Below are 26,065 nucleotides of genomic sequence, written 5' to 3' on the forward strand. Positions count from 1 at the left end.
TCACAGCAAGAAAGTGCACGTCGCATGCCAAAAAAGCAAGAGCCACGGTTCCACCTGCCACACGCCCACACACACCAAGGATCTCTGAGTCAGGGCTGTCCATCCTTGTTCATCAGCCCAAATCGCGCCCATCGCCGTCTGCTCTCACGCCTCATCCTGATCTCAGCGCAGGAGCCTGCGGTTTGAAGCTGCGTTCCCGCTCATCAGCTGTCTGCCGGTGCGCACTCGCTGTTCTGCATATGCTGCTCGCTTGTGCTTCGTGTGCAAAGGCTGCAGATTGTTGGTTAAAAGGTGGAGCGAGGCTTGCTGTGCTATGGCGTACAGCGGCTGAGCCAAGCAATGCTTTTTGGCTGTGCATGCAAGAGGTGCGCCCAGGAGGGGGGAAAAAGAGGCAGAGGAAGAAAGCACGCGCGAAGGGAGGAAGGGAAGAGGAGGAGGTGGGGGAGTAGGACATGCCAAGGCAGCGGGGCATCCCATGGAAATGGGACATCAGGCACAAGGATCTACAGCCTGGGCGCATGCAAAAACGGAGCTTAGCTCGAAGCTGGGGATAGCTGCCACATTTAAAGCCTCTTTTATGGCGGACGCCGGATTTACAAAATCTGTTTTATAAAAACGCTTAGTGTTTTTAATGTGCTGTTGACCTAAATGTGGAATTTTACATTTCAAATCCACATTTTAAAGTCCATAAATATGAATGCTACTAACAATGTCCATGTGTAATTTCTTACTGCAGTTTTAATTATCTTTAAGTCCTATTTTAATTTATTTTTAAAGTAGCTATAATAATGTTTGTGTGGAATTTTTTTCAATATTACTATTTAAAAGCTAACAAATTTGGAATGATGATAAATCACTAATTAGAAATGTAGTGAATTTTGGTTATTTTGCTTTCTTAACACTAATGGCTTTGTTTGAAAATCAAAACTCTCAAGGCAGTCCTTAAAAATCAGGAAGACAAGGTGGATGAGGTAATATATTTTATTGGACCAACTTCTGTTGGTGAGAGAGACAAGCTTTCAAGCCACACAGTGCTCTTCTTCGGGTCTGTGATGGGAACTCCCAGCATCACAGTGAAATGCAAGGTGGAACATTTTGCAGTGATCCTGGGCATTCCTTTCCCAGATGTGAAAAAGAGCTCCGTGTGGCTCGAAAGCTTCTCTCTCTCACCAACAGAAGTTGGTCCAATACAAGATATTACCTCATCCACCTTGTCTCCCTAATATCCTGGGACCAACAAGGCTACAACTACATTGTATACTTAAAATTAGGATCTGTTAATTTTGCGGTGTCTTGCTATAAGGAAACAGCAGCTATGTACCACAGCAGTTTTTATTGCAACATAGATAAGGTTAAAGTTGTCACAGATATTTTTAGTAAAAGTCAGTGACAGGTTGCGGGCAATAAACAAAAATTCATAGATGTCTCCAACCTGTCTCTGACTTTTACTAAGAAATACCCTGACGAGGGAGGGACAACAAACAGAGCATTCCTAGGGCTTGTAGCTGCTCCAGGCCTGCTGCTGCTCCTGCGGCAGATGCTGAGGGCAGCTTCTGCTGCCCCAAGGGGGGCTGACCCAACCCTGGCTGCTGCTCCTGCAGGCCGCTCTGCCTCAGAAGAAGTCAGAGATCCCGGGAAGTCACAGAACACGTGACCTCCGGGACTGAATGGTATCCTGAAACATAGTATAACCAAGCAACTCATGCTCCTATGAATTTTGTCATGGTAATTACAGTAAATATAAATTCAATGCCAGCAAACTTTGATATGCTTAATAATAATCTGCCTGGCATAATTTGTAATTAACATTGTTTAATTACATGCTTTATCGGATAAGTATCTAAAATGTGTACCAAATTTTCCCATTTTATTAATTGTAGCATATCTGCTCTGTGTTTTGCATCAAATATAAAATCTAAAACAAAATCTCTATCAAAAAACCTGCTATCTTAAAAGTTGCTTTTCCTAAATAAAACCTGAAAATAATACAGTATTGACATGAGGACATAATAACTTTGAATATTAACTATGAGATACATTTTAGAGATGGCATGAGAATGATATTCTGACTTGCTAGATTCTGCCAGTATGTGAATTTCCTCATTTCAATTAGGGTTTTAGTTACAGCTTTGATGGTCTTTCAAAGGATATAAGGTATATGTCTCTCAGTCTTGCAGTCCTTACTGAAGCAAAACTCATTGTGTTTTTATATATAATTGCTATGAATTAAGTATCAGAATTCAACAGCATTGAGCCCTGTATTTTATCTTTTGGTTTACTTTTCCATTACAATGGAAAGCTAGGTTTGTTATTCTTAGACTTTCTAATACTTTAGAAAATTGCTGACACCACTGTGAAGAAGAGAAATGCTTAAAATGCACCACAAAACAACCTAAAACAAAATTAACATTTTAAAACTTGAGGATTCACATGCATTTTCTAATAAAAGATGATAATGGGTAGAAAACAGTATTGCCAACCTCATGTAATCAAAAATGGGGTCGGAGGGAGGGCATCACCCTACAAAAAACCACGATTAGTTTAAAGTATGACATTTTCAGCAATAAATTTGGGTGGGTTGTTTGTTTTTTTTTGCATTCTGGATTTTGAACATTTAGGATCCTACTTTCAAACTTCTCTCCATAATCATGAAGGCTAGAAGTTTGCTTTACTTAAGACATTTTTTTAAATCACATGACAGAGATCTGGGGGTTTAAGGAAAACACCAAATCTAAAATTGAGAGAGTTGACAAAACTGGAATAATAATGTCATTCTCCAGAGAAGTCAAGCTTGAATTCTTCCCAATACTAGAACTAATCTGACAGATTTTTAAAAGAGGTAACTATGTATGTAGTTGTCATAAATACTCTGTTAAAATGAAAGTAATAAGCTGTTCTGCAAAATGTCCTACGAGGTAATTAACAGTTACTGATTCTAAATGTGGGTATTTAAGTTCCTAATTTTTTCCTTTCAATATAATTAGACAACCAGTATGTTATTAGGTTACAGCTTTCTTCTATCATCCACAAGGATGTGTCAACATTTTCTTTTTTATTTTTATAGCGTTTTCCATTAGGGGGCGATGATGAAGTTATGAGCTCTACCCTACAACAGTTTGCAAAAGTCATAGATGAGGCAAGTGTTGAATGTGTTTGGCTTACCTTTAAGCTTTGTTAGTCATCTATAGACTTCTCAACTGACTATCTTTCTTGGCTTCTTTTAGGATGAGCATTCAGAAGTAGCTTTTATTTATTAATGATGGTAACACTTTAATTACTTTCCCTTGACACAGTATAAAATTGTGTGGCCTGAAGATAGAGAATCAGTTTAGTGAAGTAAGATTACATTGTTTAGAAACAATGTACTTTTTATGTCCTGTAACTTTCTGTAGGCATCTGCCATAAAAATTGTCACCCTACGGAACTAGAAGGTAGCAGATTTATAGTATAAGCATTAATTGTGGACATAAATTGATACCACTTTCTTCAATATCTGTTCACACCAAAGTGAATAACCTTTAAATCAAGGGCAATTTCAAATATACACTATCATTTATAATTAGTGTTGAGGTAGTACCCCAAAACTGCAGTTAAAATAGGGAACCCGTTGTACTAGACATTTAAAGATGCCATTCTTGGTCAAACCAGTGCAGACCAATTTAAGACACGATGAAGCAAGTGAATATAAAAACATAATAGGAAGGAAATTGGAAGGGATAGGGAAGAAAAGGGTAACAGTAATTTTGCACACTTAATATAAGGTTTGTGCATTGATAGTTCCATAACTTATTTCTCTATATTTAAAAAGCTTTTATGAGGAACTCTTATTGGCTCTCTATCCAGCTATGATCATTTGGCTATTTTATATGGGCATCTCAACAACAATGGATTTTGAGGAGGGATTTGAAGGAGGACAAGGCAGTTGAGACTTTACACATTCGTTTGGGGAAGATACTCCATGCATAAAGAGTAGCATGGCAGTAAGTGTAATGGTGCTTGAGGGGTTAAGTGACAATCAAGGTTGGCATAGTTGTCATAATGGAGAAGTGGCTTGATAAGGTAGAAGAGCAGAAAGTAGGTAGGGTCATAATTGTGAGGTGTTAAAGGTGTGAACAAGAAGCTTCACTTGGATGCAGTGTAAAATGGTAGACAGTGGAGGGATTCAAAGAGGGATGATATGGTGAGAATCACAGGGATGTGCTTTTATTGGACTAGAGGAAGGGTGATGTAGGTTACAGCATTAAATGTTGGAGATGATGAGATGTTGATGAGAATTTTAGCTATGTGGATGAAGAGAAAATCTTATTGAAGAAGAAGCCATGAGATTTGGACATGGCCTGGGTGTTAGGACCAAGAAAGGGAGGAGTCAGAGGTTACCCACCCCAAAGATTATAGGCCAGGGCTGTAGAGAAGATGGTGGCGTGGTCAACATTGACAGAAAATGGGGGGGATGGATTAAGGAATTCTCTTTTAGCCATGTTAAGTTTACATTGATGAAAAGACAGAGAGGCTGTGATGTGGGATTGGATGATGGAAGACAGATCAAAATTGGAGAGGTAGATTTGGGAGTCATTAGCATAAAGATGGCAACTGAAGTCATATTAGCCCATCAGATAACCAAGAGAGTGAAAATATATAAAGGGAGAAGAAGAATAGGCCAAGAACAGAGCTCTGTAGAACTCCCTCACAGAAAGTTGTTGATGAGATAAGTACATGCTGAAGAAATCAGGGAAAGGTAGAATCATGAGAGGATGGAGTCCTGAAAACTTCAGCTGAACAAGAATTTTCTGATGAATTAGGGTGTGACCCAAGGTGCCTAGGGTATCCCACACTGGAAATGGCAATGACAGGGCAGGCTGCAGAAAAGAGAGATCCCCCAAAACTGGTCGTTAACACTGTAGTTAGATTCACCAACCAGTCACAAACTCTGTTCTTGATCCACCGCACTGGTTATCAAGAAGCTGAAAGAAAAGAAATCACATAACCCTCTTTATTGCATTCCAGTCTCTGGCTCTGAATCAGCAAATAAATCCAGTAAAGTGAGAAGTTACTTAAAACTCTCTACTATACAAAATGTTCTTCTGATCCCCAAAGGGCCAGCCACATTACCAGATCAATACTAGTTTGGATCTTACCCAAAATACCATGCTGCCAGCCAGTCCTTTAGTATCTAAAACCAAAGGTTTATTAGAAAAGAAAAGAATGAGAAGAGAATTGTTAAATGATCAAAGCAATCAGATACACACACATGACTTCAGAATCCATATATCAGGTTCTTAGCAGCATTGGTGAGTTTGCTTGCTTGTAAAATCCCTCTGCAACACATCCAATGGGTTTATCAGTCCTTTGTTCAAAGCTTCAGTTTGTAGAGAAGTTACTCTAGAGGTGAGAAGCAGGATTGAAAATAAAATGGAGATGATCCAATTGCCTTTCTATATCCTTTGCCATGTGGCTTGTACATCCTTTGCCCTAAACACAAGCTCAGAGCACATGGGCATGGAAAACCAGTGTTGCCAACTCCACAAAGCAGGAAGTTACCAGACAAACCCTGAAAAGTTGCTAGATGTAGCTGTTAAGTACTCAAAAGGAGTCAAAAAAGTCACTGAACAAAATTTCCAGAGAATTCAACAGAGAATTTTTTTATATATATACACACACACATACACAGTCACAAAATCATTCACAAGCAGCTCAATAGTGTTAATAAAGTCCATTCCATGCTCTTCTTACTACATTCTTTTGCACAGCAGAAGCAACTACAACAGTACACTGTCATCATTAGGAGGGCGCCGTCTGCTCATTGGGAAGGGTGCTCTGTACACTGCAGCCCAGGTTGGCTGGGGTTGGTTAATTTCAGCTGAGCCTCCCTTTCTTGCCAGCCTGGATTTGAGCTGACAGGTTAGTGAAAGGGAAAGCCCAGAACCAGGGAGAAGAGGACATTCACCTCACTTGAGCTTGGCGCAGGGAACCAAGAAATAGATTTAAAAACCAAAAATCCGCTAGCCAGAGCCCTTCCCCCTGCTTCCAGGATTTAATTTCTGAAAACAGCTGGGCCGCTAACCCCAGGCCAAGCCAGGGGAAGGAGTAAAGGGGAACTGAAATCAAGCCAGCTCCACCTTTGATCCTGTAGTAAGGGCTTCATTCAGGGAAGCACAATGCCCCTCCCCCCTTTTGGGGCACATGGTCCTATCTCATCCCACCCCACCTTCCATCCGTGTGGCTCTCCTCACTGGCTCACCTGCCTTCTCTTCCCCCCTCCCTCTCCGCCCACTTCATTAGCCATCTTTCCCTGCATCACAGGGTGTGCTACCTACTATGGAACAGTGAGAGAACACATTTGGGTAAAAACAAGCCCTGGCTAATGTGCTGCTCTCTCCAAAGTGCACCTGGCTTTAGCAAAGTATTTAATTAGCCTCCACAAACTTCTTTTCCTTGCCTGCAAATTATAGTAATCTCAGCCCAAGAAGCCCTGGAATGTGATTCCTTCTGAGCACATGCTCAATTGAGATGTAATGACATTGACTTGGTGTGCAACAGAATGTAGTAAGAAGAGCATGGAATGGATTTTATTAACATTGAGCTGCTTGTGAATGATTTTGTGACTAGATATTGGTGTCTTCTTTCTCTGAATGTCACTGTAATTGGCAGTGAAAGTCAATAGATTTGTCACTGGTCACTTTGATGCTTATTTTCTCACTAGGGAAACCAAAAAGTCACTAAATCTAATGACAAAGTTGCTAAGTTAGCAACATGAGGGAAAGCTCTTGGAGTCCCCTGTCCACAGGCATGTCCCTTCAGGTCCTGCTGACTCATAGGCATAGTCCCTGGCTTCTCTCAATGGGTTAATTGTACAGCTGATTGCTTTTGATTGGCCATAGAAAGGGCTGGATAATGTGATGCCAATCTGTCTGAGTATCACCCAGATACACAGCACAAGTTTGAGATATCAAATGTACCACACATTCATAACTCAAAGATGATACATACATATAAACAAGCTTATCTTATTTAGCAAATCATAACTTTTCCACTGATACCTTACATGGCATATCTTGTATAAGATTCATTGCAATTTTGTAATATTGATATCAATAATATTATAAATGGTCACCTATATTCCATACAGCATCACACACAGTTTTGTTGGAAAACGCAGATTCATCAGACCCAAAATGTTTTGCAGAAACATGTGTGGTTCAGTCCTCCAGTGAACAACAGGCAAGGTTCTGATAAAACCAAGCCTAATAGCCTGACAGTTTGTCTGAAAGGCTGCTGGGGAATCTGGGCTTCCAGGGTCTGCACACAGGCTGCCCTGGGGCTGGAGACCCCAGAGTCCAGAGCTCTGGGCGGCCTTGACATGCAGCTAGTCCCGGGGTTTCTAGGCTTTCTGCTACAGAGATGGAAGCACCCGTTTTCAAAGCCCAAAGCCCCCAGGTCAGCTCCAGCTCTGGCTGCCAGGGCATCTAAGTTTCTGGCTCCCTCTCAGTCCACTGCTGACCAGGAGTTTACAGATTCTGTGAGCCATGGTTGAACCAGGAGCCTCGGGGTTGGAGCTTACAACGTCAATTTTGTTTGTTTGCTTAGTTCTAGTCCTAAACAAAAACTAGACATTTCTAAATTTCCCATGGAACAGAAATTGTGATTTTTTTTTTTTCCAGTCAGCTCTATTGAAAACCAAGAGAGGACAAGGTTTCAAGAAAGGGGTATAATTATCAGCTAAAAAGCTATATGCTTCATTCAGTGACCGAACATAATTAAGTCTTTTCCATACTGGCCTATTTTATTATAACACACATCTGCAGGATCTCAGTGTGCTTTGACATTCCTCCACATAGATACAAAGACTATATTTTTATAGCTATCTATCTACAGTTTGTAACCTTAAGTTCTCCTAAAGGTGACGTACAAAAGTTGAATTAAAAAAATCCTTCCGTTACTGCAACATGTACTTCATGCTGTTAGCTGCAAGGCTGAGAGGGACTTAGTTACTTTAACGCATACATTTAAAATTAAAACTCTGTATTGAATGTCCTTTTTAGCTTGAAGTAGTTTGCAAACATGGCTGAAGCTCAGGAAGGATATTTTAAAGACTTGATTGTCATCTGTAAATGAAATTTATACCAAAGCAACTTTGCTCATGGAGGCTATTAAAGCCAAGCAGAATTGGAATTAGTAATATTTTCCAAAAACTACTTACATTGCTGACTGTTTGCTCTTTTGTTTTTTTTCCCTCTTACAGCTCAGCTCTTGTCATGCAGTACTTTCAACTCAACTAGCTGATGCCATGATGTTTCCCATTACTCAATTTAAAGAAAGGGATCTAAAAGGTAGAGTAGTCAACTGGTTCAAATAGTGGTTTTTATCCATAGCTCTTGCTCTACCTAATTACAGGCTACATCACTTAATTTACACCTGAGTGTACCCCAGCAGTCTCAAACTTGTATATTTTTAATGTAAATCAGTGACATTAGAACTGCTAAACAGATATTTTACAAAACTTTGTTCATGTTTAAAGGAATTAACCCTATGTCATGTCAACAAACATGTCAATTTCTTTCTGCAAATAAACAGTCCTGTTCAAGATCTAGTTTTTGCAATAGCCTTTCACATAGGTGATCCCAATAAAAATCAGGTTTCAGTTAAAAGATCTAAATAATTTGTAGGTTGTATCCTATTTCCTAAGGATGTTTGTCCACATCCAATGCCACCATATAAACTTGTAATGACTGGCAGTCTCTATTCGGGGTAGCTCAACAGTATAATAGGTCTGGATTTGTAAGATGATGTGCCTGACACTGCTGGTGAAATAGTTGGCTTTAGCAAATGCTTATAGTTTGTGAGCACTTTATTTTATATTGAAGTGAGATGCACTTCTTTAATAATGTGAAGCTGGTAATTATGGTAGATTTTATTTGCATACTAAATTTACTAGACTATTGAAAATTGGTTTCAAGTATGTAAAATACAGTGAATTTTTTTAAAAACGCTAATTAAAATTCGTAACGTAAGATTTTCCATACTAATAATGTAGACACTAAACTGAAGGAAAAATAATGGCTCTGCCATAATCCAGATAACTCTTTGTGAATTTCAGAAAAGATTATTTTCCTTTTCTGTAGGTGCAATGCCAGGTTGCAGAAGTGATTATGGAACAAAGTAGACAATCTTATTTTTCAGAACAAGGAAGCAATGGTATTTCTCCAGTCAAGTCTAAAATTACTTTTCATAGTCCTCAAGGGTGGCCATTAACTATGTAGTGGTTATCTAAGATGGTTCCTGATGCCATACTGGCAGCTGAAAATTTGCTCATTACAAAAGTGCATAACCTGCAACTGAGATTATATTTAACATCTAATGAGACCATGTCCTTCTTTATGTACTCTACAAACACTTCCTGTTTACACCAATTACCTAGCTGTGGAAGTGCTTGAAGTTCTCATGAACCCAGAGATAGAGGCCACTTTTCTTCAATCTTTTAAAAAACAAAACAAAAACAAAAAAAACCCCACTATCAAATATTCACATAATGATGTTATAGTTTCTTCTGATATTGGTCTCTTATTCAAATATAATATTCTTTGCAGAGATATTGACTTTAAAAGAAGTTTTCCAAATTGCCAGCAATGGTAAGTACACCTTAAACATTTAATTTTCCCATGAATATTTGTATAACAGAATATAAAATCAGGAGGTAAGGTGGGGATTTAAAAGGGATTTTCAATGTACATAACTTTCCTAGCTTTCTTTGAAAATCCCAGTCTTGAGTCTCAAAGGTTTATGGAAAATTGGAGTCCAAACAAACTAATTTCATGTGGCAAGGTGAGCCTCTGTAGCCCTGCCCTGGTACTACTCACCCTGCTTCAGTCCCCCAGCACTTCCCAGGAAACTCACAGATAGTAATCTCTCCCAGCACCTCTTGGCAAGGTATTAGTAACAAACTTAGACAATAGTCCTGAGTGCCATGTAAACAAAAGGATCTTCTGCTTCTCCTGGGCCCAGGTCTTATTTCTTTTCTGCTCTCCTACAAAGCACTGACTTTCAGGGCTTTTTTTTCCTCTAGGAGTCTCCTATTTTCCAGGGCCACACACAGGGGCAGCTTCCCTCCTGTAACCCTCAGTCTTCCTTCAGCCTATTTACCTGGGGATTACCCTTCTCCAGGGCTTTCCAGAGGAGCCAGCTGCCCTTCTGCAGCTTTCCCCTTCAGCTGAGCTCTCTTGCATTTCTAGTCATTCTTTGACCCCTTCCTGGCTAGGTTTAATAATCGAGCAGGGCTATCTGATTCCTAGATGATTAAGATCAGCTGGGAGAGTAGCTGTTCTGTCACAGGCAAAGCTGGGCCTGACTCCCTTTAAAGAGCCAGTCAGCCTGTGACAACTTACTTACCTTACTTACAATACCTTAGTGAAAACATAACTGAAAATTAATGCAGTTACTATTAACTGATGGAAACAAAACACGAAATATAGTAAAAATAGAATGATGAAGTGTATTGTTAAGTATCGGGGGTAGCCGTGTTAGTCTGTATGCCACTGGACTCCTTGTTGTTGAAGTGTATTGTTTAGGTTAGTTGATTTATGAATTTCTGTGCTCTGAAATAGGGATTGGCTTAATTAATGGAAGTTTAGTTCCCTAAAATTGCTATTTCATATTTATTTTTCTGTGTTAGGTGTGGTAATGTTGGTTTAAAAATGTAGTTGGTGTTTGCTGGAGAGGGGAGAATGCACTGTTTAGTCAGTTTCTTTAATGTTAATCCTTGTCGTATATGTTAATAAAGTGGACAAGCTTTAGATGGAATCTGTTTTCTTTATAGAACAGAATATGCAAATGATTTTATTAGTAAAAGTGCTTCTGCATTTCAGAAACTGTGGCTTGACCACTTCAAAGAATAATAGATATTTAGGGGAAGTTTTCCTGACAGTTTCTGTTTCTAATTTTTGTGAGGATATTTGTATAACTTTTTAGAATTTGTCTCCAGCTTAGGTAGCTAGGGTAGTGGAACAATAGTCAAGAGAACAAAAATTATTCATGAGATCTCATTCTTTACAAGTTTGAGGTTTTAATTTTGGAGAGCTTTGTGTTCCAAGTGTCAGTGAAAGAAACCATTAAAAATCTAAGTGGTTTTATTTTGTTTCATTGAATTTAAATATTGTCCATTATTTTATCTTTTCTATGTTATACATTTGCTTAATTTATTAAATGACTATAAGATATTAAATATTTTATTATTTAGATCATGATACTGCCATTAACAGATACAGTCGGCTGTCAAAAAGAAGAGAGAATGAAAAGGTTTGTGAGACATACTTTTAAGCAGCCTCTTTAGAGGAGGGAAACCAAAATATTATAGAATAGACATAATCTCCAATGATGGCAAATAATATGCAACAGAGTAGACTTTAGTTAAATTTTGATAGTTCAGGTTCTAATAGTAGAGACAACTTTTTACAGCAGACAAAAGCCACTTTTGCATTATAGGAGTGGCATGTAATATTTTTAAAATGCTGTGAGTCTAAGGATGCAATATTATATTCAGGTACATTTGGTTAAAGAGAGAACTCAGTGCTGGAAAAATAGAATGCAGGGTTTGGTTACCATGGATTCCTCCTCCATAATCTTTAGAAAAAGAGTCATGGGGCAAAAAGTGCCATTTCTTGTGTATGGTGAATTTTTTTTTTTAATGGTAAAGTTTCAGTGCTGGTTATAAATAAACCTGTACAGAAAGGATATGCTAAATGACGAGTCACAAACTTTGTAACTTTTTTTCTCTTTAGGTCAAGTATGAAGTTACAGAAGATGTATATACTTCCAAGAAGAAACAGCATCAGACCATGATGCATTATTTCTGTGCATTAAATACTCTTCAGTACAAGAAGAAAATAGCCATGCTGGAACCCTTGCTAGGATATATGCAAGCTCAGGTGAATATTTCAAACACTGAAAGCTGTAGCTTTGAAATAAGGCTGGAGAGTACCTTTCACAGCATTGCTGGTAGGAACTTTCTCACAGCATTGTTGGTGACTGTTGAATAAATCTTTGGCACTAACAAGTATGCAAAGAAGCTAAGATTTGAATGACTATAGCAATGGTATGGTCTTCTCACCTCCAAGAGAAGGGTTCCTGCAGTTCAGTATTGAAGCACATTCTGAAGGAATGATATGGGGAAGCTTGTGCTATTACTCTCCTTTGGCAGCTGTTCTGAAGAAAACTTATGGCTTGTCTACACTGCACTGCACTGTTGTGATATAACTGTTCCATGTGAATGCTGCTGGTGTGAACTAAAAGGTACCGAATTTGTGTTAATAGTCCTGTTTGAAAGAGGATTATGTTCATGCAAGCTAGGTACCTTTTAGTTCACGCCAGCAGTGTCCACATGAGGCAATTAAGATCGCAACAGTTTGGTGCATTCTGCAACTCGTGCCCCACTGAGGCACAATGTAGACATAGCCCTAGAGTCAGTCATTGCAATCTCATCACTGCTGGAATGCTGGAGGCACTGGAATGGTGTTCACAATCATTCTGGCTCAGTTTAGTAGCTAACTTACTAAAGATAATTGTTGACAATTCACTTTTCTTTTTACATATGTGTTCAGAGAGAATATGACAAATCACTTTCTGCCTCTGTCACTAAGTTTTGAAAAGAAACTAGTCCACAGGCTTGCCTTTACTATAGTCACTGCCTTGCCTTCATTATACTTAGCTGCTTTCATTATATTCAGCTGTAACACAAGAAACCTACAGTATCCTGTATTCTGTAAGACATTAGCTGATGCGTAAGCTAGCATGAGTGTGGTTAAGTAGGCCGTAACCCTTGGCATAGATCAACAATTACCTTTTGATTTTAGGAACAAAGAAGAGCTTGCTCACTAGTAGGAGGTAGAATGTTCCAGTAAGTGCTACCATAAGAAACATGGAAGTAGTAACCACAAATGGTAGTTACACATATCAATATACTAACCTATAGAAGAAGAACACCTCAACATTAGTAGGATGAGGAAATACAAATAAGGAAAATGGGGAAAAACCCCTACTGAATAATATGTTAGATATAGTGGCCTCAGCATAACAGAAAAGTTGCATCCCAGCCTGTGGGGGTAAGAGAGAGATGTAGCCCTTGAAAGGGGCCAGAATGATGGCCACTGGTGATGAGAAGGAAAGTGATGGTGATGAGGAAGATAATGACTGCCATTTCAGATTGTTCTGCAAGGGGTGATGTGAGTATAGGGACATGCAGATGGACTTCTGTAGTGTGTCTATGAACTTCACTGAGTTAGAGTGTTTGTGATTTTCCTAAATATATTAATAAACTATTTGGAAATATAGAAGCATTCCTATAATGTGAGTGTTGCAATTGTGCACATCAGGGTTCCCAACTCTATAGTAATTTTAGTAATCCTAGGCCTGATCTTGGGGCAAGAACCTGTCAACCCTCCAAGTGATAACTGGAATTCTTAGGCAATCAATATAATTAATACATAATCTATGGATCAAGCCACAGAACTTGAGTAGTCATTCATTTTCTTTGCTATGTGAGTATATTTGGTGAAACTCTGACCTCATTGAAATCAATGGCAAATCTCCCATAGATTTCACTGGAGCCAGGAATACACCAATCTCCTACTTTGTTTTTATGCAGAACTACCCATAAGATCAGTTTTAAGTGTCTTTTAAAGTGGAGTCACAATGATAATAATTTGTGTGCTCAAACAAATCAAAAGTTTGTAGTAAAAAACAAGCTAATATAGAGACCTTGTCAGAACATGTCATTATCAGATAACTTAGCCTCCTCTTTCCCTTCATAAAAGGATTATTTTATCCCCATACTGTGATTGAAATGTTTCCATGTTCTTCTTGAATATGAGTACTACTGTGCTGGAGCTGTAGAAGAGAAGAAGTAGGAACTAAATTGGAATATCGTCTGCAGTAGAGCAGAACGATACAGCTGCATTCTGTTTACATCTTATCTGAGCAGTGTTGTGAGGCATGAAGGACATGTTCCAAAATATTTAGATTTAGCGGGTTGGATATCCCCACAATCTTAATGACTTTAGAGTTCCTACTATTGGATCTCTTACTAGGGTTTTTAAAAAAACAGAAATAGATGGGTTTTGTTTGGTTTGTTAAATGAATAGTTTCTCTCTCTCTCTCTCTCCCTTTTTTTTTTTTTAAAGATAAGTTTCTTTAAAATGGGTTCAGAAAATCTTACTGAGCAGCTGGAAGAATTTTTAACCAATATTGGCACAAGTGTGCAAAAGTAAGTTTTTGTTCTTATTCGTTTAATTGTATCTTTAATGCCGAATATTGCCTTCACTAATTTTCTTTTTTGAGTCTGCCTACTGCTCTCTGTTAATAACCCATTGTATTTTATGCTATTTTAGTGTTCGCCGGGAAATGGATTCTGAGGTAGAAACCATGCAGCAGACCATAGAGGACTTGGAATTAGCCAGTGATCCATTATATTTACCTGATCCAGACACAACAAAATTTCCTGTCCATAGAAATCTAACACGGAAAGCTGGCTATCTTAATGCAAGGAAGTAAGCTACCTACTATTATTTTAAAATGTCAGAAGAACTTTACTCATTTTAAAACAGGCACTTTGGATAAGGAAGTGATATTTATTAAAAAAGCTGTATTGGATTGTACATAAACATTTAATTGGTCAAATTGAACTAGCCACAGTGAAGCTTGACATGCTTCCTTTCTTTGTATTCTCCTCACATGATAGCTTGAGTTGTGTATTAATTAGTTGGCATTAATTTCTGTAATTGGCCCACCTATTAATACTTTGCATTATTCATTCAGTGATCTTAAAAGAAAGATAAGTGTTCTTAATGCCATAAGATGGAGACACTGAAACAGAGAGAGATCAAGTGACTTCCTCATAGTCAGAAGAGCCTAGCAGTCAGGAATAGAGAGAGACCTCCTGATTTCCAACTAGTGGTTAGAGAAATTATGCTCCTTTGTTAATGAAACTTAATCCCCTGGATATTTGTGCCTACAAAAGAAATATGGAGATGTATGTATTTTATTCAGTATTAATTGGGTTGTAATCTCAGAAAAAGCCAGTATTTGAAGGATTAATACTATATTATGTTGCTCATTATGTACAATACAACTTTAGGATAAAAGTTTGGGTTACAGTAGAATAAGTGTTTGTGCTTTTGAAATACAAGGAAAACACATTATACATTATACTAAACAGACTTTTGAGAACATGAATGGCAATATAAAGGAGTGCTTTTTGGCCCACTAGCGGGAGGTGGTGTTTCACATATGTAAAGGCAACTTATTGGTTTTACAATTGGTTAAAAACGAACGAAAGCTATAAACTTTAGTGTATGTGTTCCCAGTTTATACCATGTTCTGCATACATGGTGAACTTTATAAAAATCAGACTAACGTTACAACAACAACCTAGAGAAAAAGTACTTTCCTGAACTTGAACTCTGAATTATTTAAATAGTTCAACTTTTGTAGCTAATGTTGAAGTGAGAAGACCTGTACAAAAACAAAGATGAAGTTCCAGTGTTGGGTATTCTCAGTGCAATACCCCCAATTTATTTATCATGGAATTCCTCTTACATAGATCTGCAGAGGCTGTATGCTGTGGTCCATGGCTCCTGCAGTTTCTTCCTGTGAATCAAATAAATAAATTTAGGTGGAAAGTAATAGATCTTTAGTTGGCTATGTTGATATTAATACTTGATATCTAAATTAAGTATTCTCAGTGGATTACAACAAAATGCATTTTTTGTGTTAAAGAACTCTTGATCCTACCACCAAAGGGGTAAGGAAAAAAGAAGACCCTTTGATTTTTGTGACTCATAAAGCAACAATCTAAACACCACTGGTTAAAACACAGTTGTTTTAACCTTTACTTCTAATTAAGTTTCTTACAGCTGTAACAGTTGGCTAGCATATTACTTTTACATGGTTCATTGTACAACTGTAGGATATTTAAGCCTGTTTAGTTTGAAGTAAAATGGTACAAATGGTGAAGAAACCAACTATGTTGTATAAATTAATCTAGGACTTAGTGAAAATCTATTGGGTTTTATTTTCATAAAAAGACTTGGAGGTCTTGTTTTTCTGATTTCTTTTGTATTTTTCTAACTTAGGGGTCTGGCTTAAACATGCAATCCGCTAAATCAGTGTCTTCTTTCTTGTTTCAGTAAGACTGGGCTGGTGTCTTCCAGTTGGGACAGACAGTTTTACTTTACTCAGGGTGGAAACCTAATGAGTCAGGCAAGAGGTGATGTAGCTGGAGGACTTGTCATGGACATAGACAACTGTTCCGTAATGGCTGTGGACTGTGAGGACAGAAGATACTGCTTTCAGATAACATCTTTTGATGGCAAAAAGTTAGTATTCATTCTTAAGATAGCATTATCTGTAAATGATACTATATTCATTAACTGGAAAAAAGACAAATTTCAATTTTGGCTGGTTAAAATTTGAACTTTTTTTTTTTTTTTTTTAAACAACCCTACAAACTCTGCCTTTTTTTCTCCACCATATCCTAAACAATAGCCACATGGAGCTGCTAACAGGTTGAAATAATCAAAGCCCACAACAGTTTCATAACCATAAATGGTTACATTGCATGTTGAACAACCTGTAATCTATATTCATTTAAACTGTGTGAATGTCACTTTTTTATTTGGATAATTCCAAAACATTTGCACTGAAATCTGAATATGTATTAAGTGAGGCTCAGAGTGCTAGCATTTGGGATAGTTTTCCATTTGTTGTTGGAGCAATGCTTCTGGGTTTTAACCCTCAAATTTACTTTATTAACAAGATGTTTATTATAAATACAGTGTACCACCATAAACACATTTATTAGTATTACTTAGGTTTGTCTAGTTCTAAATAATTGGGATGTCAAGCAAATAAAATGCAGTGTAATTCTTGCGATTTTTGCTGAGCTGTCCATTCAAACATCTAGCGTTCACCACAAGCACCAGAATCCTTCCATACAGCTGTAAGTGTAACCTCTTACTTCTGATGTCCATAGACTAGACTTCCAGGCATGAAATGCAGTCCTGGACTCTCGGAAAATGAGCTGTTGATTTGTATATGATATCTGTGAACTAAGTATGTACCCAAACTTGAAGATATTTTTAAATAAGATTTGAACACAACCGTAACTGTTTGTAATGCAATATCATTCTAAAGAGCACATAACTGTTTTGACATATTTAACCATAACTTACTACAAAAATCCATTATACACGTAGATGGTGTATTGTATTAGAAATGTAAATATTCTGCCATAAATTGGTGTTTTGAGATAATCAAGTATAAGTACTCTTGCATTACCTTGCATTCATCACAACCCAACATTCAGCCTTAGAACCATCTGGTGTATATAGTATGTTGTTAGGGCTGAATTCCCATTGCCATTTGAACATAAAAATATCTTGATTGTGCTATAGCACACACTGATTGCCTATGAGACCACTTACAAAAGTATTATAAATTTTTATAATAGCCTAAATGTTTTAACAAACATCTGCATAACAACTTGCCTTGATGTTTCTCTGCTGATATTTTAAAAAAACTATTAGTCTTGTACACATGGATGTGAAAGTGATCTGAATAATGACTTTACATACATAGAAAGTATGAAGTGCTTTTCAGAATCCTTTATCAAAACTTTTAAAAACATTGTTTTTAAATCTCTATCAACAAAATCATCCATAGCTTGGGTATCTTTCATTCTTACCCTTCCCAGCAATTTTAAAACTGAGATAGTCATACCAAAATAAGTATTGCTTTTTCATGAGAAGCTCCCAATTTAGCAGGGTGCAGCACAGCTTCTTATGTTTGTCTTCTAGAAAGGAAGATTCAATATTGAGTTCTTTACTTTGTGCAATAATATCTAGATCCGGGAGAAAAAAGGTTGGCATCATCTACATTAATACTTTTCTCTTGTTTGGACACTTGCAAGGCCCTGTCATTGTTTTGTGTATGAAATAGTGAGCTGACTAGTGCTTGTGGGGCACAGGCTGTGGGCTGTTTCATTGCTATGTAGACTTTTGGATTTCACCTGGAATCCAAGCTCTGAGACCCTCCCACCTCACAGGGTCTAACGCCCAAGCTCCAGCCCAAGCCTCTACCCAGCAATGAAACAGCCCCGAGTCCGAGTCGGCTGACACAGGCCAGCCACTGTATCTAGTTTGTGTGTAACCATACCCATGGATGTGAAACCGTCAAGCCTGTTTCAGACCATAATACCTGATTGTTCAATTGCTATATGTGCACCCTTGCCTGATTTTTTCCATAGAAATAAAATTGCTTGCATCTTCAGTTAGATTTAGTTTCCATTTAGTATGTATGCATAGTGCCCAGTGTTATTAGTACAAGTAACATGCATATATCAAGGAGAAATTTACCTCCAGACAAAAAGTTATTGAAAAGATCTTTTTCTTTCAAATAAGTGAGCCTGAGAATTTTTTTATTCTCTCTTCTTTCAGATCTTCAATCTTACAGGCAGAGAGTAAAAAAGATTATGAAGAGGTAAGCTTACAGCAAGTGTGTGGTGGTTCAGATGCTTTTTCTGATAATTTATTACACACAAGAAATATTTCTTAGGTTACTTGTGAGGCCCAAAGTGAATAGTGACCTGAAGATTTCTTCTACCCATACTGACAGGTGTCAAGAAGGTGTCCCTTTGTCTCTACCCTGGAAAAAAAATCTGTGCCAGCAAAAGTGATTGTCAGTGGGGACCTATAGGTTTAACTTGGAGGAAAAATGGCCAGCATAGTCATTGGCAACAAGAGAAACAAACACTTACTGCACACCTTTTTGGGGGGGAAGAGGGGTGCTGTATGCTTTTTTTCTTTCGAGTCAGCCAGCTATAGAAAGCAAAAGAGAGCCCAAAATGAAATATCCTGAGTGCCTTGTTGCAAAACAAGAGGAAAACCACATCCAAACTTTGTTTAAAAAGCGCTCAGTCAAAAGATCATAGAATTAATTTTGTAAAAATCATGCTCTCTTAGTGTCTTTGCCAAGTTTCTTTTTGATGGTAGCTTTAGAACTGAGTTAAGAAGCAAGCACAGGATCATGCATCCTTAGCAAGAAGCTTAGAGGCGGAGTATAGAAAGGCATTTAATGCTTTCAGTATCTGCTAGGAAGACTGCACATCTCACTGCCAACTGCTGGGTGATCAAACAAACAAATATGTTTCAAACAAAAATGAAATGTTTGCTTTCTAGTTGCATTCGACACTCATTCTTCTATAAGGGTTGAGGTCCCCAGATCCACCTTGCAGCAAGAATGCACCTATGCAGGTGCCACTGATCACTCCTTCAGTGAAACACCACTCTTGTTTACATACAGGCTTCAGACTTACCCAGTTATAGTCTCATCTGCTGTCTGCCCAGACTCTTCTCACATCTTGTGCAGCTCACACTATAGGTGGAAGACAATCAGATTTCACCAATGTCCCCATCCTGGGATTAAACAGTAGTCCCACATACTTAGTATCCATCCCTCTTCTTTAAGGCTTCTCTCTTTAAGTCCAACCAGGGCTTTTCCCAGTGTCCCTGGACCTCCCCCACTTCCCCCCAGTATTTTCAGAATCTACACTGAGGTAATTCCCCTGAGCCATTCTTTTCTCAGGCTTTCAGCAGCCCTTCTTTGCTTCCCTTATCAGGGGACTTTCAGCCCTCCCCAGGGAACTTCCAACAGCTTGCTCCTATCTTTTCCTTCATCTGGGGAATTTGGCAGACCTCACTGGCTGCCCCTGCCTGAACTTTCTTACTCCAGGCAGCTCCCCCTCTCTAGCTTAGATCTGAAGACTGAAAAGGATCTGTTAGCAAACTGCTCAGATAAAGCCTATTGACCAAACACATTTCACTAAATTCTTGAATCTATTTAGGGTTTTCCAGAAATTGTGTGTAGCAAATCTGTTAAACGCCTTTAAATATTTGCTAAATAAAAATATTTCTTACTTTGCATTCATTTTTAATGTAGACTTTCTTGATGCAAGAATAAAAACTTAACATTTGTAAGCTTTTGGATTTCTATAATGCAAGTCTGAGCAGGCAGTTAAAGGGGGATATTGTGAAATCATGCTGCTCTGTGTTGTTGCTGAATATACGGTGCAATCATCAGGGCATGCACCCATGCACTTTGACAAGGACCCCTAAATTCCTGTGATATTTTTATCACCTAGCTATACCCTTCATTCCCATCTTCCCCTCTCCCCCCCCTCCTCCCCAGCATATCTATGAAACATAGCAGAAAATACTCACTTGTAAAATTAGTGAGTTATTTTTGACAGGGATTGTTTTTGAGGATGGGTTTTTTGCTAAGATGCCCAATTGATCCAGCTCTGCTCCCTGGGCCTCAGCTCCCTTCACAATGTCCAGCAGCCCACCTCATAACCTCCTTTTCCCATGCATGTCAGAGAATGAGGGGGAGCTTGTGGCTAGCTTCAGCAGCTCTTCTCCCCAGCTCTTTGGGCCTCTGCTGCTGCACTGTTCTCCAAGTAGCCCAGCTGGCTAGCCTACAAACGTCTGGCTACAAGCTGAATTCTAGCTTGGGCTCCATGGAACAGTGCAGGCAGCATGCATTGTAATCCAGTTTACTCCCCCTTTCAGGGAAAAGTTGACAAATAAAAGGCAGTTGCAAGCAAGTTTCAGTAAGGCAGGGAGATAGAAAACAAAATATTGGGTGCTGGCTGCAATATTCTGGAGGTAAATTCTGCTATATGGTGAATTTCATGGCAAATTCAGTGAAATACATAGGCTGTGGCCTGTCACTCCTTAAAGTGACAAATTAAGTGCAGGGAGGTGGTGGGAAGAAAAGTCAGCTAAGATATTTAAACAGGTTTTTAAAACTACAATATACTTATTAATGCTTTGCTTTTTTCTCTCTCTCTTTTAGTGGATATGTACAATAAACAACATCTCTAAACAGATATACCTCAGTGAAAACCCTGAGGTAACGTTGATCATTTATTTTATAATACCCAAAACTAACCCAAAGAAATGCATTTAAATTTAGAAATGTATTCGTTTTAAGAGATCTGCTAGACCTAATTTTATAGTATGAAATTAAGTTGAATGCTGCTTACGTCTCAGACTAGAAATTTTTCATGGCAGGAAATGTAACTTTGTTTTGTAAAGCAGTGTGTGTATTGGCAGCACTTATAAACTTTTATAAGCAAGTAATACACATTTCTTCCACCTGAATGATGAAAAGAGGGCACATTTAAAAACTAGCATTACTGAAAATGTAAATAACATTCTAAAAGTTGTTTTTCAAGAACTTGTACCTGTGTTTTGCTTATCACAAATCATTGTGATGCATGATGGAAAACTTCACTTTCTAATCGAGCTGACTGTCAAATAATCCTATGAATAGGGCCCTGCCAAATGCACAGCCATGAAAGAGACGTACCGGACCATGAAATCGACCAAAATGTACTGTGAAATTGGTAGGGCTCATACTTATTTGCAACTGCTAAGCCATTCTCACAGGTGATGTTACTGCTTTCTGCTAGTCCTGTGGGGTATGTATATAAATCAAATGAGATACTCTTCTTCCTCAGGCCTTTGGCAGGTGCAGTGTTGTGAAGTACCAGAATGGTAACCTTCCATTGATCACATTCTAGAGTTGAGAACTAGTGGAAGCCATAATATACAGGCACTGTATTAAATTGTACACGAATCCTCTATAGAACCATGAAGTATAAGCTCCTCATTAAATACAGGAAACTTGACAAGTGTAGATCTGTCAGTTCAGTGTGAGATGAAAACGTTGCTTGTGATACCAGTTTTCAATTTTTGGACCAATAATGAGTTTGTGGATAATAGCAAAGCTATTTGTGTGACCGAGTCTAACTGTATTGTAAATAGGAAACCAAAGGTTTTTGTTGTCCCTACTATGCAATCACTAACATCAATGAAACAAATGTGAGTTACATACATGTATATTTTGATGAATACAGAGTTGGGGCCATATATCATCCTGGTATTAACAGGTGTTGCCATTGATCGGAACATGTGTGGTTCCAGCATAGGTTCAATTTATAGTTTCTCCTACTGCATGTAAATAAAACTTAAACTGAACATTCTAAATTGAATTTGGAGAAAATGTTTTCAGTTACCTTTTTTCTTTTAATTACTTAGGAAATTGCTGCACGTGTAAATCAATCCGCTCTGGAGGCTGTCACCCCCTCTCCTTCCTTCCAACAGAGACATGAGAGCATGCGGCCAACAATGTACATTACAGAACAGTTGGTCATTTTAAGAGCACGTTTCTAATGGGTGTCTGGTGAAGGCTTCTAAAATAACATGATTTGCAGAAAAGGTTTCAGTTGTCTACAATGACTTTTAAATCTTTAACAGGATAAAAACAAGTTCTTGAACAATGTAGCAAGTGAATTTTTGATAAATATTTTAATGTTCTATGATGTATATTAAGAAATAAATGATCCCGCGCTATATCGAGTTTTGGTATTTTACCAATTATGCCATGTGGCTAATTTGTTGGCTTTTGACAATCTTGATTCAATTTTCTCAGTATTTTTAACAACTAGCATCAGACTTCTAGCTGTAGGATATTTCACATTCTAGTATGTTAGTGCCGTATCAGTGATGAGAGAAAGTAGTAAATGATTGAAATTGAATCTAGATTGCATTTCATTTTACTCTGTAATGATAGTATTGTTCCTCTTAAATTTCTTCTAATATTTGTCTTGTTTTATTTTTCCCAAGTTTCAGAATATTATATTTGTGTGCACGGTGGGGTTTCATTTGTTATCTATAAGGTTACATCTCTCCTTGTTTTGTTTTAGACAATCTCGGCCTCCGACAGCTCGTACAAATAGCTCTGGGTCTTTGGGATCTGAATCAGCAGCTTTATCAGCACTTTCCTTGGATTCCCTTGTTGCCCCTGACACACCGATACAATTTGACATAATTTCTCCAGTTAGCGAAGATCAGCCTGGTCAGGCAAAAGCCTCAGGGCAATCGGGCAGGTAGGAGAAGCAGTGGAAGAAAAATCCTTGTATTTGTCTGTTTTACAATTACAGAAACAAAAGTAAGGAAAGCATATCCAGCCAGTAACTCCATCATGTGTATTGTCTTTGCTTTGACTTTTTTTGTGACAAGTATGCAGAGAGCAGGGCTGCAAAACAGTATCTTCGTCACACATAACTGTGAAAATGCCAAGTATTTACTGTAGATACAAGATGTAGTTTTTCAGTTTTGCAGCAGCTTTTCTCACCATGTTTAACAACTTATGCTTCATAATCATTTGGTTTTAAAAATATATTTTCCTTTCCTATTGCTTGCTCGCTCAGCACCTTGGGTATTTCCTCTTGGAAACTCAAGAGAAATTTGGTAGCCCTGCCTCCAGGTGATGATGGCATACTGATGACACTCTTCCTAAACTAAAAGGTGAGTGAAAATGATCTAGGCTTCTAGAGCAATCTTCTACAGACAGGTTGAGAATTGCCTTAGAGTTATCCCAAAATATAAAACCACTTCTTTCTCCTGCTTGTTTTTTTGTTTTATTTTCCCATTCAAAATAAGAGGCCTGATAAGATACCGTGCATTGCCTTTACAGAACTGTTTGTACAGAATTCAAGTATTAATCTTTTTTTGTTGATAGTAGATCCCATTCATTTCAGGGAAACTGAAAACTGTTTTGTGACTTAAGTCTTGTGATTTATGGGTGTCACCTTTTGTAACTGTTGTTCTTTGAGATGTGTTGCTCATATCCATTCCAATTAGGTGTGTGCGTGCCGCGTGCACGCTCGTTGGAAGATTTTTACCCTAGCAACACTCGATGGGTCGGCTGGGCGCCCCCTGGAGTGGCACCGGATATATACCCCTGCCGACCCAACCAACCCTCAGTTCCTTCTTGCCGGTTGCTCCGACAGTGGGGAAGGAGGGCGGGTTTGGAATGGATATGAGCAACACATCTCGAAGAACAACAGTTACAAAGGTGAGTAACTGTCTTTTCTTCTTCGAGTGCTTGCTCATCGATTCGAATTAGGTGACTTCCAAGCCTTACCTAGGCGATGGGGTCTGAGTGAGATGTTGCAGAATGCAAGACTGCTGAGCCAAATGCTGCATCATCTCTGGACTGTTGAACCAGTGCGTAATGCGAGGCAAAGGCGTGAACCGATGACCAAGTAGCTGCTCGACATATATCCTGGATGGGAACATGGGCCAGGAAGGCGGCAGATGAAGCCTGAGCCCGAGTAGAATGGGCGGTGAGGTGGCTAGCCGGAACATGAGCCAAATCATAGCATGTACGGATACAGGACGTCACCCAAGATGAAATTCGTTGGGATGAGACCGGTAGGCCTTTCATCGGATCTGCCACAGCTACGAAGACCTGAGGTAACCTTCGGAAGGGTTTTGTTCTCTCGATATAGAAGGCGAGAGCCCTGCAAACGTCTAGGGTGTGCAGCTGTTGTTCCTGTCATGATGTGTGCGGCTTCGGGAAAGAGACTGGGAGGAAGATGTCTTGATTGACATGAAAGGCAGACACCACCTTAGGGAGGGAGGAGGGGTGTGGTCGCAGCTGTACCTTATTATGGAATACTGTATATGGGGGATTAGCTGTCAAGGCCCGAAGCTCAGATACTCGTCGCGCCGAAGTAATAGCGACGAGGAAGGCTGTTTTCCAGGAAAGGTACAGTAACGAGCAGGTGGCCAGCGGTTCGAAAGGGGCACCCATAAGCCTGGCTAAGACCAGGTTAAGATCCCAGGTAGGAGTCAGTCATCTGACTTGAGGATACAAACGTTCTAAGCCCTTGAGGAACCTTGAGACTATGGGGTGAGAGAAGATCGATCGGCCATTTTCCCCTGGGTGGAAGGTGGAGATGGCTGCCAGATGGACCTTTCTGGACGAGACCGCTAGGCTCTGTTCTTTCAGGGACCAGAGGTAGTCCAGAATAGCAGGAACAGGCACCTGCATGGGCACTAAGTTACGCTGGGTGCACCAGCAGGAGAAACGCTTCCACTTGGCCAGATATGTTGTCCTAGTGGAAGGCTTCCTACTGCCCAAGAGCACCTGCTGGATCGAGGCAGAACAACGCAGCTCAGATTGGCTCAACCATGCAGCAGCCACGCTGTGAGGTGAAGAGACTGCAGGTCCGGATGGTGAAGCCTGCCGAAGTTCTGAGTTATCAGATCGGACCAGAGTGGCAGGGGAATCGGGTCTGCCGCTGCAAGGTCGAAAAACATGGTGTACCAGTGCTGCCTCGGCCACGCTGAAGCAATCAGGATCATGCGGGCACTGTCCTTGCGGAGCCTGAGAAGGACTCTGTGGACGAGCGGGAATGGTGGGAAGGCATAGAATAGGTGCCTTTTCCACGGAATCAGGAACGCGTCCGAGAGGGAGCCCAGGGAGCGTCCCTGGAATGAGCAGAACACCTGGCATTTCCTGTTCTCTCGGGAGGCAAAGAGGTCGACGTGGGGAAACCCCCACTTCCGGAAAACCGAATGGATGACGTCCGGGCGGATCGACCACTCGTGAGACAGGAAGGATCTGCTGAGGTGATCCGCCAGAGTGTTCTGGACTCTGGGGAGAAAGGACGTTACCAAGTCGATCGAGTGGGCTATACAAAAGTCCCAGAGGCGAACGGCTTCTCAACAAAGGGGGGAGGAGCGTGCTCCCCCCTGCTTGTTTATGTAAAACATGGCCATTGTGTTGTCCATAAATACTGATACACAACGGCCTTGGAGATGGTCTCGAAACACTTGGTATGCTAGATGGACCGCCCTCAGCTCCCGCACATTGATGTGCAAAGCCAGCTCTTGAGATGACCAGAGACCCTGAGTGTGAAGGCCCTCGAGGTGGGCACCCCAACCCAGAGATGATGCGTCCGTAGTTAGAGCCATCAAGGGTTGCGGTGGGTGGAATGGCATCCCCGCGCAAACTATTGTGGGGTTCAACCACCAGGTTAGGGAGTCCAGGACCTCCTGGGGAATGGTCAGTACGGAGTCCAGGCTGTCTCTGCACGGCCTGTATATTGAAGCTAGCCAAGTTTGAATGGGGCGGAGGCGTTGCCTCGCGTGCTTGGTTATGAAGGTGC

The 26,065-nt window shown here is 39.6% G+C and overlaps 1 protein-coding gene across 2 annotated transcripts in view; it reads left to right on the forward strand.

Annotated features, from left to right (window-relative positions):
• The window catches only part of APPL1 (adaptor protein, phosphotyrosine interacting with PH domain and leucine zipper 1), a 58,085-nt gene that overhangs the window by 14,320 nt on the left and 17,700 nt on the right, over positions 1-26,065 (forward strand). The window contains exons 4-15 of one of the 2 annotated variants that reach the window (XM_039480674.1): positions 3,065-3,136; positions 8,240-8,327; positions 9,585-9,626; positions 11,231-11,289; positions 11,772-11,918; positions 14,169-14,251; positions 14,376-14,534; positions 16,173-16,361; positions 18,480-18,522; positions 20,896-20,952; positions 22,143-22,234; positions 22,811-22,993. In XM_039480674.1, the coding sequence (XP_039336608.1) occupies positions 3,065-3,136; positions 8,240-8,327; positions 9,585-9,626; positions 11,231-11,289; positions 11,772-11,918; positions 14,169-14,251; positions 14,376-14,534; positions 16,173-16,361; positions 18,480-18,522; positions 20,896-20,952; positions 22,143-22,234; positions 22,811-22,993 (1,214 nt within the window). Of the gene's footprint in view, positions 1-3,064; positions 3,137-8,239; positions 8,328-9,119; positions 9,193-9,584; positions 9,627-11,230; positions 11,290-11,771; positions 11,919-14,168; positions 14,252-14,375; positions 14,535-16,172; positions 16,362-18,479; positions 18,523-20,895; positions 20,953-22,142; positions 22,235-22,810; positions 22,994-26,065 lie in introns of those variants that run through there. The other variant, XM_039480676.1, reaches the window with a different exon arrangement.

Source organism: Mauremys reevesii, linkage group 7, assembly GCF_016161935.1.
Source record: "Mauremys reevesii isolate NIE-2019 linkage group 7, ASM1616193v1, whole genome shotgun sequence".
Taxonomy (NCBI): Eukaryota; Metazoa; Chordata; order Testudines; family Geoemydidae; genus Mauremys; species Mauremys reevesii.